Source organism: Lepisma saccharinum, chromosome 14, assembly GCF_977018435.1.
Source record: "Lepisma saccharinum chromosome 14, izLepSacc3.1, whole genome shotgun sequence".
Taxonomy (NCBI): domain Eukaryota; kingdom Metazoa; phylum Arthropoda; class Insecta; order Zygentoma; family Lepismatidae; genus Lepisma; species Lepisma saccharinum.
The window spans coordinates 41,118,769-41,134,189 of NC_139242.1; the positions used below are offsets into that span (position 1 = coordinate 41,118,769).

General features: G+C 38.3%; 1 protein-coding gene across 1 annotated transcript in view; it reads left to right on the forward strand.

The window, feature by feature from the left end:
• Proc (Proctolin) overlaps window positions 1–13,170 on the forward strand; it is a 169,953-nt gene extending 156,783 nt beyond the window's left edge. Inside the window, exon 3 of the mRNA XM_083134902.1 lies at window positions 12,303–13,170. Coding sequence (XP_082991028.1) covers window positions 12,303–12,422 — 120 coding nt within the window. The 3' untranslated portion in view covers window positions 12,423–13,170. The remainder of the gene's footprint in view (window positions 1–12,302) is intronic.
• The last annotated feature ends 2,251 nt before the right edge of the window (window positions 13,171–15,421 follow it).

Consider the following 15,421-nt stretch of genomic DNA (forward strand, 5'->3'; position numbering starts at 1 on the left):
ATTTCTCATCGCCTTTCGTTAGCAACCACGAAGTATATAAATATATTAGTAAACACGTAATAGCACTTATATGTGAATTTTATAGAGGAAATTATTATGTCTATTAATTTTTGTCCCTCCTCCCTTACGCAAATCATTGTTCATAGCATCAGTAGTAGCAAAATCTTCAATTTGCAATTACATTTTGAATGAAAGTCAGTCGATATAATATATTGTATATTTTATAATATAATATAATTTGATTATTTAATAATTGACACACCAATCTGCAGTGATTTCGCACCCTGATGTGCATCCAGTTTAGACATAGGGTAACTTCGGTGATTAACGCCACCAATTGGTCATTTCGTTCTAGAACTCATACATTTTTATTGTTAGGAACATGAAACTTACATGTATAGGAGAATGAACTTTCCTCTATTGTGTAATAATAAAATATTGATTGCACTGTTATAATGAAAGCAATAAAATACGAAATTCTGTGTTAATGCAAAATGGCGTTATTTCCAGACCTGTCGGGTAATAACGCCATGTTCATAATTACAAGTAAAACATTCTCATTATCCTAATTACAAGTAAAACATTCACATTTTCTTTACTAAACTGTACTAGGAAAAATAATTACTGTAGTAAGTTATTAGAAAAAAAAAGTATTTTTTTGTCTTTTCACCATACCCAGTCCCTCAAAGTTCTGCGAGGAACGTGCAGCACATGCTATCTTCATCCCTTGTTTGATGGCCGCCATAGATTGCCTCAAGTCATCTACTGACCATTTGGCCCGTATATTTCTACATTTCCTCGCCATCTGAAAGAGGAAATTAACCGAGAATAAATATCTGTACGCCTCGTAAGTAACTGAGCAAGGATAAACCTATTTTCGAAATCAACATTTCCTTAAATTTGAGTTTAAATTGAGTGGCGTTATACCCCGACACGATGATGGCGTTATTTCCCGAAACAACAGACTGTAGTTTAACCAACTGTTCTAAACTTACGACACCGACCATGAAAACCGTACACACATCATTCACTTACGTAATAAACGTATTGTGTACGTACAGCATTGTTAACATTTAAAATCTAATCCTACAATAGAAAAACACTCACCTTTGTCGGCGCGATGAAAATGTGGACCCTTTTTCCTCGAAACTCAACTCAAACGTCTACACCGTTCAAAGTGTTTCTTTTAAATGAAGGCTCGACAATGGCAACCGTTCTTATCAGCAATGCTACCAGGCACCATTGTTTATCGCACAACGGTGAGTCACACCTTAACTTTACATGCGTCCATGTTTTCAGAGTTGAAACTTTGAAATGGCGTTATTTCCCGCCTGGCGTTATTCACCGAAGTTACCCTACTTCATTCTAGAAAAGTAAATATGTAATTTTTATCTATGGCAACCGTACACACACACACACATACACACAGCCGGTCGGAAATATCGGGCGACACCTTAAATCGACGTGCATGTGACACACAGATAATTAAGAACTCATTCTTGCGACCGAAACGAAAACGACAATATCCGATTCCCTTGAATTAAACATCCGAGAGATGACGATAAGAGCAATGGAAGAGAGCGAATAACAGAAATAAAAAGTTTAGACTACATACAATACGGGTTTAATTTAAATTTTAGAACAATATATTTTAGTAATTTAAATGTAATAGGTAAGACACAGTTAATAAATTTTCGAGCCTGACTTCGCGACCCACCAAACGTCCACTCGGGACCCAGCAGTGGTTCGCGCCCCATAGGTTGAGAAACAATGCTGTAGATTCTAGATTCTTTTCGCCAGTGTGCCAATTAACGGAGATATGACAGGTATTTTTCTCCTACATATTATATATATATATCCCCGGCAAAGAAAATTATTTTTATCCCCCTCAAAGAAAATAGGATTGAAAGCATATACGTAGTGTACAATTTCTTCATCATGTCACAAACAAAATTGAGAAATCGCTCGTGTCCATTAATGGTCAAGTTATCATATATTTGCCTGCCGAAGCAGTCTTGTGGATTATAGGAGGACACCTTAGATGGATATTAAGCTTCAACATGGCAATAGGTATGTGGTCAAGTTCGGTGTTACTAGTTCGATAGCTTTTTGTGTGTGCGAGTTTAGATTGTATTAGAATGTAAATATACTGTTTCTATAATGACCAACTTTGGAAAGAATGTTCTACGTTCTAAGGTACTTAGAAACGCAAGGAAATAGTTTATTTATTAACTGGTAACATATTTACAAATTTGCATACCCGTCCCTTAAAAAAAAAACTACCTCCCGAAATGAAACCACAAATACGACACTGAATGGGAATCCCAACAAAAGAAAAAGCTTAATTCGCACAGCGCTTTTCGCAAATCAGCCATTGATCCCACTTTAAACTGTACGTCTAGTCCAGATTAGCCTATCTGTGCATAAAGTGGACAACAAGAACAAAAGCAAGTCAAGTGAATTAATTATTATTTCCACAGTTCTCTCTCTGTCCCTCAATTACGCACTTCAGTACACCATATAAGACTGTACTATGTTAATGTTAATACGCGTTCATTGTTTGTCCATTTTTTTTTATTTTAACTTTTGTTTTTTTAGGTCATGTTTCTGCCACGATGAGGATGAGTGATGACATGATGAAATTGAGACAGGGATACTCACAAAGAACGCACATGCCCAGGAGGAGATTCGAATCCAAATCCAACCAATCATCATCTCGCAACAGAAAATTCTCAGTTGGAGTCGCGGCATGAACATGGGTGTTTGTTCCCTTGTGAGAATACCTTCACCAGTTTCATCTTATCATCTTTCAAGCTCATCGTCCGAACTGTTCATAAAAGTGACGCGAAATACAAGAAAACTATATGCGAGCTTTTTTACCGAGACTTCACGAATCTGTGCTGATTACCCAAAATATATCTTTGTGACGTCAGGCCCGTGCCCAGGGAAGGATCCATGGGAGCCATGCCTCCATCCCCTCGAACCGTGAAATATTTATAAATATGAACCTATAAAAACTACCAAAATGAAGGACGATTTTGCAAATTTGTGTTTGTAGTCTGCAAATATTGAGTAGTTTTAGTTTTATAATCATTGATGCAAGACGTCCGATTTAGCGATTTAGTCGGGACAGTCCATTACTTTTAATCCCTGTCCCGAGTTTTTTCGAACTACAGTCGTGATGCGAAAAGTCTCATCTGTGTGATAACTCACAAATAGACATGTTCTTTATTGTAATAATAATAGTTATATGCAACATTAAATAGTGGCCGCGGTGGCTCAGTCGGTAACGCGTCTGACTACCATGCTCAAGGTCCCGGGTTCGATCCCCGGCCGGTTCAAATCCGGGAACTTTTCTAACGGTGGAAGCGGCCCCGGCGCCTACCCAGCGTCGAATAACATGGGTACCTGGGGGAAACCCTGGGGGGTAAAGGCGGTCAGGGGCGTGATGCTGATCACATCACCCCCACTCACGACCGGATCAAGAAAGTGTGGGGCGTTACCCCCACACCCCCTATACGCCTTCATGGCGTGGTGCTATGCACAGGGGAACACTTTACTTTACTTTTCTTTATGCAACATTAACTTTATAAATATATTATTTTCTAAACAGACTTACCATGACCTTTCAATGGCGCTGATATAATAAAATTAAAGGAAATTTGACAACATTGTTAATTTGCGGAACAAAAAATAAGCAGTACGCTGTGACACATTTGTCTGTAAGCGACTGTGTGCTTAATTGTTGATAACTCCCTTAATCCCATAGATAATGTTAATATTATTAATCCGAGTTGTCTTAATATAGATAAAGCAATAATTTTAATCTATGATTTGATCCACAAATTTCTGAACATTGCCCAATTCCTAGTTCAATTGTTGGGGATAAACTTCTGTGGAAAAATGCTCAAAAGAATGACACGATGGGATGAGAGAGAGTTGATTTTTTTCTGTTACCTTGGACCACACGTTGGAACTCTACAATTGTACGTTTATCTCTAGCTGTAATACTGCCATTGGTTAGCAAAGCGCGCTACGGCGCAAGGGGTTTCTGGTTCGAATCTCAGCCTGGGAGTAGGTGTCCTTTGTTATATACCTTCATCAATTTCATCATATCATCGCTCATCCTTGTCGTCGGGATTAGACAAAATTGGCACAAAAGCAACCTAAACTAATCTAATTCAATCAACCTCACAGCATTTCTGATATTCTCTTTGTTTCACGTGTTCGGATCTACCCCCTCCCCCTTAAAGAAATTAGGAACATGTTCAAAATAAAGATAAAATATGAACTCAAGACTCATCTAAGTATGAAATCTTATTGATAATTATTAACAGAACGCAAGAATTAAATAAGATCTAACACTTAAAAAACATTTCAACTATTTTGTAAACTCTCTCTCTCTATCTATCTACCTCTATATATATATTCAAATCTGGCCCCTCCCTCGAAAAATTCTGGGTACGGGCCTGTGTGACGTCAAATTGAACAGCCACTATTAACGATATCCACGAATGCATCTTGCAATTTTTCACGACTTACATTACGCGACGAACACAGTCAAGAGTAAATTCATTTAGGTTTGCGAAATAATCTGTTCTCTTGATGCTCCGAATCGTGAGGTCTTAAGCACTCTCTCGTTATTTTGATAATTGCAAGAGAAAGGACGGGCCTCTCGCAGCACTGGGGCGTTTTCTACAGCCAACAAAGAGGAAACACACCTGCACAGAAACAAAATAATTGAGCATCACACGGAATCTCTTAATTGCAGCCTTTCCCACTGAAGTGACCGGGGTATTACGTCACAAAGCGTTCTGCTACGGACACCGATTCAATGGTCACTTGAAGTTACCCAATTATTGGCTCCGGAGAGAAACTCTTTTGGTCCTGAGAATTGTTCCGCGATGCTGTGAAAGTGGCGTTTCGTCATCAATAAAGGGGCCAATCAGGCTGTACCCTTTCATTGAAAAATCGCATCTTAATTCAAGCATGGCTGCAATAACATTACGCCGCAGAAGAGAGAAAAGGACGGTGAGAACAGCCTATTTTATTGTTTGGTTCGTCCGTCATCAAAATCCTTGTCCTCTCATTGTTATTTATGAGAGCGGAAAACCTCAAAGGGTTTTCTTCTTTTTCGTTCTTGCTTTTGTTTTCCGCCTTTGTTTAGACTTGTCTTCTTTCAGTCCTTTTCTGACTTTTTGTCCAAGTCTTGGTCAAGAACTGTGACGGGAGACTTTGAGAAAATGCAGCTAGAATGAAGTTGCATATGCATATGATGCAACACGCGTTTCAAAGGTAGAACGAATCGGTGAAGGTAAACATGCTTGTACTAGTATTATCATCTCTTCTACATTGTACAATAGTTAACTCGAGAAATGACGGTCGTAAAACCGTCAGTTTCCGTTACCATCCAACTGCCGTATAAAAGATATCACCATGACAGTTTTTAACGGCCAATACATAGGTAAACCAATTAATGTAGTTACGGTCCAATGAACTGCAGTGTATAATGTTTGTCTATCTTCACGCATGACAAAATATTAAAATTTAAATAAAAAATCCTATTCTTGTAAATCTGGCCGTTCGACAGTAAAATTTTTACGGTAGAGTATTTACGGTAATTTTTGACTGTGTATGCTGCGTAAGGATATGGCATAAGATGGAAAGGTCCACTCTTATATTTGAGAAGCCACTTCATAATCTTCGTTTCGTGCAAATTTGCGAATACTTACACAACGAACAAGTGCTAAAAATTCCGGAAAACATTTCTGGAATACACATTATAGCAACTGAAAACTCACAAAGGCAATAACTCATTGTTACAAGAGATGGGTTAAAAGGGTCCATTTGTAGATTCACGTAATTCTATAATTACGCCGTCATTTGGCAAGAAAGAAGTTGTAGAAGACGTATTCGGTCCTAAATGTGTGTTTATGAAAGAAATTATTACTTAGCGATCAATCAAATTTCTTCTATTATATGAGCAAACTAGTTGCAACTTATTTGAGTACTTACCAGATCCATCGTTGGATGGTCTGCACAGAGTTCAACCAATGGCGTAAGCTCCAAAAGTATTTTGCCAACCTGAAAGAAATTCACATTTTGAATGTTATCATTGCTTTTTAAACAGTATGCTGGGTATAAACAGCCACTTGTAAAGCTGTAAGTCCAATAAAACTTTGTTCAGTTGAGCTTTTTAAACACTGAAGAAACCATATTTCCAATTGACTGCTCGATAGTCCAACTAGTATTTGCTTTGCTTACATGTCTAAATACATCAGTATAAAAATAACATTTTCTTTGTAATCCACCAACTGTTAATAACTAACCAATTGTTAGAGACTTCATAACTACTGACCAGCTTGGATGTGTAGATGGAACAGGATAAGTTGTATCTCTGTTCAAGGTTAAGTATATAGTCAAGCTCACCCGAAGATTTGTCGATTTATTATAATTATATTTGTTATCGTGATTCGTAGTGGAGTGATTATTATTGAAATCGGTAAATAACAGATGAAAGAAAACAAGTAAGATTGCATTATTGGTTTGCATTAATATAATGATATTTTGAAGGGATGTTTATGATATTTATGAGGTTTTTGTGAATGTATAGTTCAAGCGTTTTCAAAATGTTGGGGCCCCTGTATGCACTCATCAGCTGAACGAAAATGAAACTAAAGAATGGATGTATGCTGGGCATAAACAGCCACATGTAAAGCTGTAAGTCCAAAACAACTTTGTTGAGTTGAGTTGGCTAAAGAATAGATTACGCTGAACGGTATAAATTCTACTCACATTCATGACGGATGGGTTGCTGCAAAGATCGTACCGCAAAACAAAAATGAATCTACGTAGAGCATCTCCTGTCTGTGCCAAATCACAATCTAGCTTCGAAGTCCTTAAAAATCCTAACGAAGTAGGTATAAATTTCAAAATGTGGATCTTGTAGGCATGAATTTCGTGAACGAGTTTGGAAACATACTTCCGCTATCTCACGAAACGAGCATCAAATACCGCAGTAAATAAAACAAATGTGCCTTTCCTAACGTCACATCTTCTCTGTCTGCTTTGAACGATACGTTTGATACCAGAAGTCACGCTTGCATATCTCCGATTCTAGAGATTTATTTGCTCACGACCAGAGAGAAAGAGTTACGTTTCCTCGATTATACTGCATGTTGCTTTCAACTCTTCCAAACAACAACCAATTTTGCGATTGAGTTGATCATGCTTCGAAAAAAACAAAACCGTCATTTCGAAGTGTGCATGTGATGTAGAGTTGTGTCGCCCCTGTCGAATCTGATTATGTTTCCATTTATAGAGCAGGAGCTCAACATCTGCGCGTGCATAAATTATCTGTGACTTGCACGAGATTCGAATGTTCAGGAATTAATCTGCATTTCTTAAAGATAACAAAATTACTTATTATGTAAACGTTTTAGGCATTGGAAAAATATTTTAGAAAGGTATGTTATTTACAACTTTCATTATTTTATGTAAATATTGTAAAATTCTAAATTGCATGATGTAATTATGGAAATCCATGGATACGTGTAAATATCGGCTAAGTTTCCTTAGTATTTTGTAAACAACCTTTTAGTATGCTGGTATCACAAGTCATGATTACGTTAGCTCTTGATCGGAGCGGCACGCGCCAAAAATTCTTTTCCATCGACCGATTTCCCAAGATTCATTGGTGGAACACTCAGTGTGCCGCCATCAAAACCAAAAAAACAGCACTCACAAAACTTTATGCCAAACACCCCACGCCCGAAACCTGGGTGGTACTCCACAATATTCAGACTCTCGCAAAAAATACATATACCAAAGCAAAACGACAGGCATGGAAACTCTTCTGTCAGTCCCTTGATATGAATCTCCCAATCGGAGCAATTTGGCGCAAATTCAACTCTTTACGACACCCCCATGTTCCTCGCCCCCGACCGATTAATAATGCCTGGGAAGTTGAATTTATGGATCTCCTCACACCTCCTACAGTCACCTTACCTCCCCCCTTTATAGACCAGACAAACATCACATTTACAGCAGACTTCCCTCCTATTACAATACCGGAACTCCAACATATTTTAGAAAACAGCCCATCTACTGCACCAGGATATGATGGTATCACTTATGCCATCCTCAAACATTTACCAGAACAAGGACTCAATATTCTCACTGCGATTTTTAACTCTGTTTATCGTAGGGGCAAAATCCCGAGAGGTTGGACCCAACATGTTGTTATCCCGATATTAAAACCGAATAAACCAGCTATACATGCTACATCTTATCGCCCTATCGTTCTCATACCGGTTATGGCTAAACTTTTTGAAAGAACTTTACAACACCGAATATCTTGGAATTTAGAAAAACGCAATTTTTTTCCTCCCTCCCAAATGGGTTTTCGCACCGGGCTTGGCAGTCAAGACGCTATATGTACCCTTACAGTGGCACTTCAGAATAGCCAAATATTGCGACAATATTGCTTTAGTTTATTCATAGATGTTGCTCACGCCTACGATTCGGTTCAAATTCCAATATTATACCAAATTCTTGATACTCTTCATATTCATCCGGTGGTAGCACAATTCATATGGCATTTATATCAAGAACTCATATTGGTTTTTTGGTTTCCTCATAATGTCACGGGACCACGATTAATCCGGAGTGGTGTCCCACAAGGCTCCCCACTCAGTCCAATCCTCTTTAATATATATACACAGTACTTACATCAAACACTAAATTCAAATCATCATATCCTTCAATATGCTGACGATTTTTGTTTCTATAATAGTACATCAGATGCCACTCGAGGCATCTTAGACTTACGCAACTTTATCATTCAATTACAAGATCAATTATCGCAACGCGGTTTATCATTTTCCCCGGAGAAATCTCAGATCATTATTTTCAATCAGTATATGCTTACTCGTTATCCTAACAATTTAACTAATTTACATCAAATTCCGGTGGTCCAAACCTGTAAATACTTAGGGATTCATTTTGACCGTAAATTAACTTGGCAACCACATCTTACATATTTGCTCACAAGAGGGAAAAATTGTTAAACATTTTGAAAGGGCTTGCCACTACCAAATGGGGGGGCCACCCCTCCATTATGTTATTGTTTTATAAGAATTGTTTTCGTTCACTTTTTGATTATTCGGCTCCCGTATTGGGCGGGATGTCTGATCGCTGGCTACAAAAAATGGATATTTTACAACGTCAGGCACTCCGCCTTTGCCTCGACTTAATGGCATCTAGTCCCAATGTTAGCGTTTATGGAGAGAGTGCTGAACCACCTCTCTCCTTCAGATACCAATACTCTACCATGAAATACATATTGAAAACATGGGAACGACACCCTCACCCCTTCAATACCGTATTCGCTATTCAACGACAACTGAACGAAACTTTAACCCTCGATCGCTTTCGCCCTCGGCTTTTCTTTTTGTCTTGTTATAATATTGATCGAGACGCCTATCATCTCAGCTTCACATTTACATCTCCTTTGATTTACACTTTACCGATACTCACCGCCCCTCTCCCTAATATTAATTATACCGATTTCGGTCGACACGAATACTACAAAGAATTATGGCCCGACTACACTTTTATTTACACAGACGGTTCCAAAGATGCCGACCGCGTTTGATGTGCCATTTATGTCCCTCGATACAATGTTGTACGTCGATTTTCCTTATCGTCAGAAGCGTCTATTTACTCGGCAGAGTGCTATGCCATTTATCAGGCTTTGCTCCACGCTCGTGAAGCACACTACCCGCAAACTTTAATTCTCACAGATGCCCTCAGTGTATTATTTACGATCGCTCGTTGTGGTAAGGCAGCTTATCGTTTGCAACTCTTTCCCACCTTAATTTTACAGGAGTACTTTCACCTCCACCACAACGACCAACGCGTACAGTTCACTTATGTCAAAGCGCATAGCAACCTTAATCCTTATCAAGACCTAGTGGATCTTTATGCCAAAACAGCTGTGGACGTTCCTTCCCCCTCTCCTATCCGACTTGCCTATACTGATCTTTTACCTCGGGTCAAAAAAAAAATTCATTCCCAGTGGGAAAATTGGGTTCATGCCGCAGTGGCACAAACCACTACTTATAAATGGTTCATCGATAAATTTCTTATTCGACCCTGGTTTCATCACCTAAAAATGCCTCGTGAAGTGATCACTTGTATCCTACGCCTTAGAACGGGACACGTGACCACAAACGATCATCTGGCAAGAATTCACCAAACTCCCTCTCCCAATTGTACCTGTGGAGAACATAAACAAACCCCCACCCATTTATTTTTTCAATGCCCGGTATGGAATACACAACGTCAGGCACTCTTTAACAGACTCCTTCGAAAAAAGGTTCCTTTTCCTCTCTCCTTGCCCTCTTTACTTTCATCACCTTCTCCCTCTACTATGTGGATTCTCTATGGATTTGCTCGACAGTGTGAACTCCGCTTTTGATATCATCCCTCATCATTGCAGTGAAGTGAAGTGTAACAAAATATTGTGCTGTTCATACTAGTGCGCGAATTTCCAGCCCTCAATGTTTTCAGACCGTTGCCCAAGACTGCTACCATGCAAGCGGTGAGGGGCATGAAGAAGAAGAAGAAGAAGAAGGTATCACAAGTCTACCTCGTAGGGAGAACCGGTCCCTTGTTGGACGATACATTTTGCTTGGGTTAGTTTGTCATAAACCTGCTGCTCACGCAGGTTCTTGCGATACTGTGCAACCGTGAATAATCTTGAAAGGGTTGCCCGTAACAAATTTGTACTCAGATCTGCATAAGTTAACTTGAATCCAAGATTGCCAGTGGATAAGTGTTATTGTATACTGTGCATAAACGATAATAAAACAGACTTTATTGGAAGAAAGTTCCATACCCTTTCATTCTTAACTTAAGAATAAGGTATAAAATCCGACACCAGTGACCCAGTAAGGGCCTGCCATTGTTTACCCTAATAGCTAACTGAGAAGAAGTCCGATCAGGGTAACTTAGTAACCAGTCCAAGCCCCTAGAGGACCAGTGTAGGTGCGTGGAAGAGTGAAATTATAATTTTTAAATTGGATTTTGTATTTGCAGTCTTGTTATTTAGCGTTGCTTTTCTGCCACTTTTGGCCGAGTGCGAGTATGAGGATCAGTGACGATTAGATGAAGGAATATTCACAAAGAACGCCCATGCCAAGGACAGGATTGGAACCGGGAACTTCTGTGGCGAGATCGCAAGTCAACCACTTAACGCGTTTGGTCACCCAGTCGACTTGAGAGATATTATGTATGTGCAGAACTCTATTTTTCAGATTTTCCAAAATGTCGATACGTATACTAAATTACGAGGTAGTTAAAATTACAAAAATTTGTTGCTCTGAAAACCCTAAACCCTAAAACACTCTCTAGTTACTAGGATATTGACATGTGGTTACTAAAATAGTTGTTAAACACACACACACACACACACACACACACACACACACACACACACACACACAGAGAGAGAAAGAGAGAGAGAGAGGGGGTGCTAAGAATAAATGTCAGTGCCATTTATAATAACGTTTGATAGATTTAGAAATGCGGTGAATTGGAGATCATCAATAGTTTTAAGCGATCGTCAACACTTGATGCATTGTATTATGCGATTGCCAATATATGATGTATTGTATTAGGTGATCGCCCTCAAAGAAGTTTCAATAAGAAAACTAGTGGATGAGTGGATTGGTGATTGGAAGTTTAAAGAAAAAAAACACTTTTAGCATTTCGTTTACTCTAAACGCCCAAATATCAACCTCTCTTCCCCTGATCGACATTTTGAAAGTTAACGAGGCTATGGCTTCTGGACCCATAGCTAGTATAATCCTCTGAGGGGGTCATGTTGTATCCTGTCCATGTGATTCACTTTTTGTTATTGTGGCTTTTCTGCCACTATTGACTAATCGCAACGTCGAAGATGAGTGATAGCATGATAAAATTGATGAAGATATGCTCACAAAGAACACCCATGACCAAGTCGTGATTCGAACCTGGGACTCCGCCGCGGAGATCAGTTGTCCTGTACATGAGTGTACGCGATTTTACTTTCATCAATTTCATCTTATCATCATTCATCTCATCTTCGCAGTTAGCCAAAAGTGGCTGAAAAGTCAAATAAAGTACAGAAAACCAAACATTTTAAGGCAAATGTAAATTGTACTGTTTATCTTATGAAATTGCATGATGAGTGATATTACTGACTTATGTCTTTTCTGCCGATATCCCATTTTAAAATTCGTGTTTTATTCTCATTGCAGTTGCTCGAGAACGAAATCGCGAACTCCAATTACGAGAAGCGAGTCTTCTACAAGCGAGAAGCCCCCGCTGAGTTCACATCAGGGCAGCAGATGACCCGGCAATCGCTTGCGGAGCAGTAGCTGTAAATCCTGGATCTCAACTATTTCTAATTCATCCTGATCGGAAAACGTTTTGTCACAACACCATCCTTGATCTTCATCTATTTTTTTTCCGAGAAGAAAAGAATACCACCTGCTGTGTATGGCCAATGGTGTATCAGTGCTCATTGCAATTAAGTTCCTTTTTCAGTTTCATATTTCTTTCGGCTCTAAGTAAAGGGAGGAGAACATAACATTTCCAAACACGATATAATTTTAATAGATATTCTGGAAATTATTTTCAGTTATTTCTTGAAGAAAATATAGTCTTTTTTTCGACAATATTTCGACCGTTGTTTTACTATGTTTGGAGTATTTATTGCATTTATTTTTAATTAGGATAATAAATTTAATTAGGATAATATTATCTGAGCACTGATGCGAGGTAGCAGTTCACACAATATTTGGATCCCGACTCTCATCGAATTTCGTCTTACGGTAGTGTGTAACCTCGTTTCCTTGTTGTGTTGCCCTGTTAGTAGAATGAACTTTTGAAAATGTTTTCAAAGTTTTGTTTTAATTTCTTTTAAGGAGATTTAACTAGTTGTAGATACCTCAAATATCCCTAACACTTCTCTTCGTTTCTTAAAAGAAACTAAATGGAAGGAATGATCCGATATATATTATTTTTGTTCCAAATATTTTAAGGCAAATGTAAATTGTACTGTTTAACTTATGAAATTGCAGATGTTAATTATAATTTTCCAGAAATAAATCTTGTATATGTGTACGTGGAACGTCTTCATTTTTGTCATACCCCGGTACAATTTAGCCTTCACTGTAGGCAAGTTAAAAGTGAAATAATTAACGAAACGGTCGTGGAAATAGTACTGTTAAATGTAACATGTGTCTTTTGTTTTAAAAGAGTAGTTGTAATGGAACAATTATGCCCTGTGATGTTTAAGTCATGTGTGAATGCTGCATGACTCGATGTGCCCATGCATATATATGTCTCATACATATATATGTAAGTACAGTAAGGAACGTTCGTAGAACGTAACAACGCCTTTTAAATATAAGTATGCTTTTCGTAATTTAGTTATGGAAATTTCCTCCACGCAACTTTACTTGATAATTTTGTTCGCAATTTACTGTTGGGAGAGGCTACGTAGAAGATACTGCTAATATCTAGCATTTCGGAAGGTATTTGACTTGCGCAAATGATAATAAAACAAGCAAACAAACAGAACATTTTAGAGGATATTGTACAGTGTCTCTCAAAAGTTTTAGGACAACGACATTTTAAACTAGACGACCCAATTTACACAAGACGTTGGTGGGTTGCGTGTAGAGTTAGGCTCAAATTCAGGGTTGCCACATGCACAATATATATTTATGAAATACGCGAAAGAAATGAAAACAAGTATATTTGTATAAAATTATTAAAAATATCAATATCATATCGCAAATGACAACATTCTTTCTGAAAGAAAAAACTAGATTTTCTAGTATTTCATCGCTGATGAGCCTACAGAAAGGATAACAGCTTAGAGGAAACGAAAGGTGACAAGGAGAGGAGAAAGAGAAAGCGAAAGGAGAAGAGGAAAAGTAGAGGAGAGAAGAAAAAGAGGATAGACTAGGGGAGGAGAAGTAGTGAAGAGAAAGGAAAAAGATTCGAGGAGAGATGAGGAAAATGGAGCAAAGAAGAGAGGAGGAAACCGAGAGAACGGGAGAGGAGGGGATGAGGTGAGAAGAGAGGAGTGGAGAATAGAGTAAAAGAGAGAAAAAGGGAATAACCAAAATAGGAGGACAAGAGTGGGATAAAGACAAAATACAAGAAAAGTAGAGAAGGTGATATGAGATAAAAGCAGAAGAGAAGGAGGGAAGAGAAGAATAAGAGTGAGAAGTGAAAAATATAAGAGAATGGAGACGAAAGGAGAGAAGAGGTAGTTGGAGAAAATATCGTCTCGGCGTCAAGAGTTGATGCATTGATCAAATTATCGAAATGAAACAGTCAATAACATTTTGAAATGTATTGGAGAATGTATTAGATCGGTGTCAAATGCCTTTTGGCTGAGTTCAGAGCAAGATGAAATCTTTCACGTAAAATCTTTGATTTTACCTGCGATTATGTCACAAAAAACACTAATGTAATTTTAATATTTATAAGAATTATCCAATTTTTCTCGATTTCTCCGTTCGTTGAAATGAAGATGTTGTAATTTAATATTTCCCCTCCCCCCATCGCTAATTCCAAACTGAATCATTCCGTTTCACACGGCGTGGACAATGAACACAATGGGATATGTCTAAAACTTACGAAAATTTTCTGCCACCGGAGGGGTTTGAACCTACGACCATCAGGTTGACAATCCTTAACGATACCACTACCCTACAAGCTTTAGCTCCTGAAAGCAGGTAGAAGGAGCTGACCAATGTGAAATGTAGATGCAACTCTCCTCCTACATGTAATGTGCAAAGAATACTTGTTTGTAACAAAGAAGACGAAGGTAGAACGAATCTGCGAAAACATTTAACAGAGTTGCACATGTTGAAAACTTTTCATTCGATATTTGCGGAGGTATCCTTGCATGAACTCGAGTGGGAAAAGGGGTAAAATGAGTATATCCTGAATTGCCACAAATATAAAGAGTTATTTCATTAATATTTGTCAATGTCCTTGAGGCAGTACACAATTGTCGTTAGAGTAGCATAATTCACGATATTCTACATGAAAATATCCCTTTCAACGTCTGTCAATTCACTTTCTTCTTTTATACGTATATATATACATTCCAGATGCAGAACAATGTAGCCACTATACACTGCTATTACAAATAATGCCACCATGCTCTTGTTTAATAAAATGAGAATCGAAAAAAAAGAGAGCACTTCGTAAGGATGATCGAACCTGGGACCTCTAGCAGCCCAATCGAGAACTCTAATCACTGCACCACGCCCTTATCTTCCGTTGAAACAACAGTTTTTAAGTATTCTGCCCCTCCAATATTGTAAATGTCGTTGTGTATACATGTAGTTAA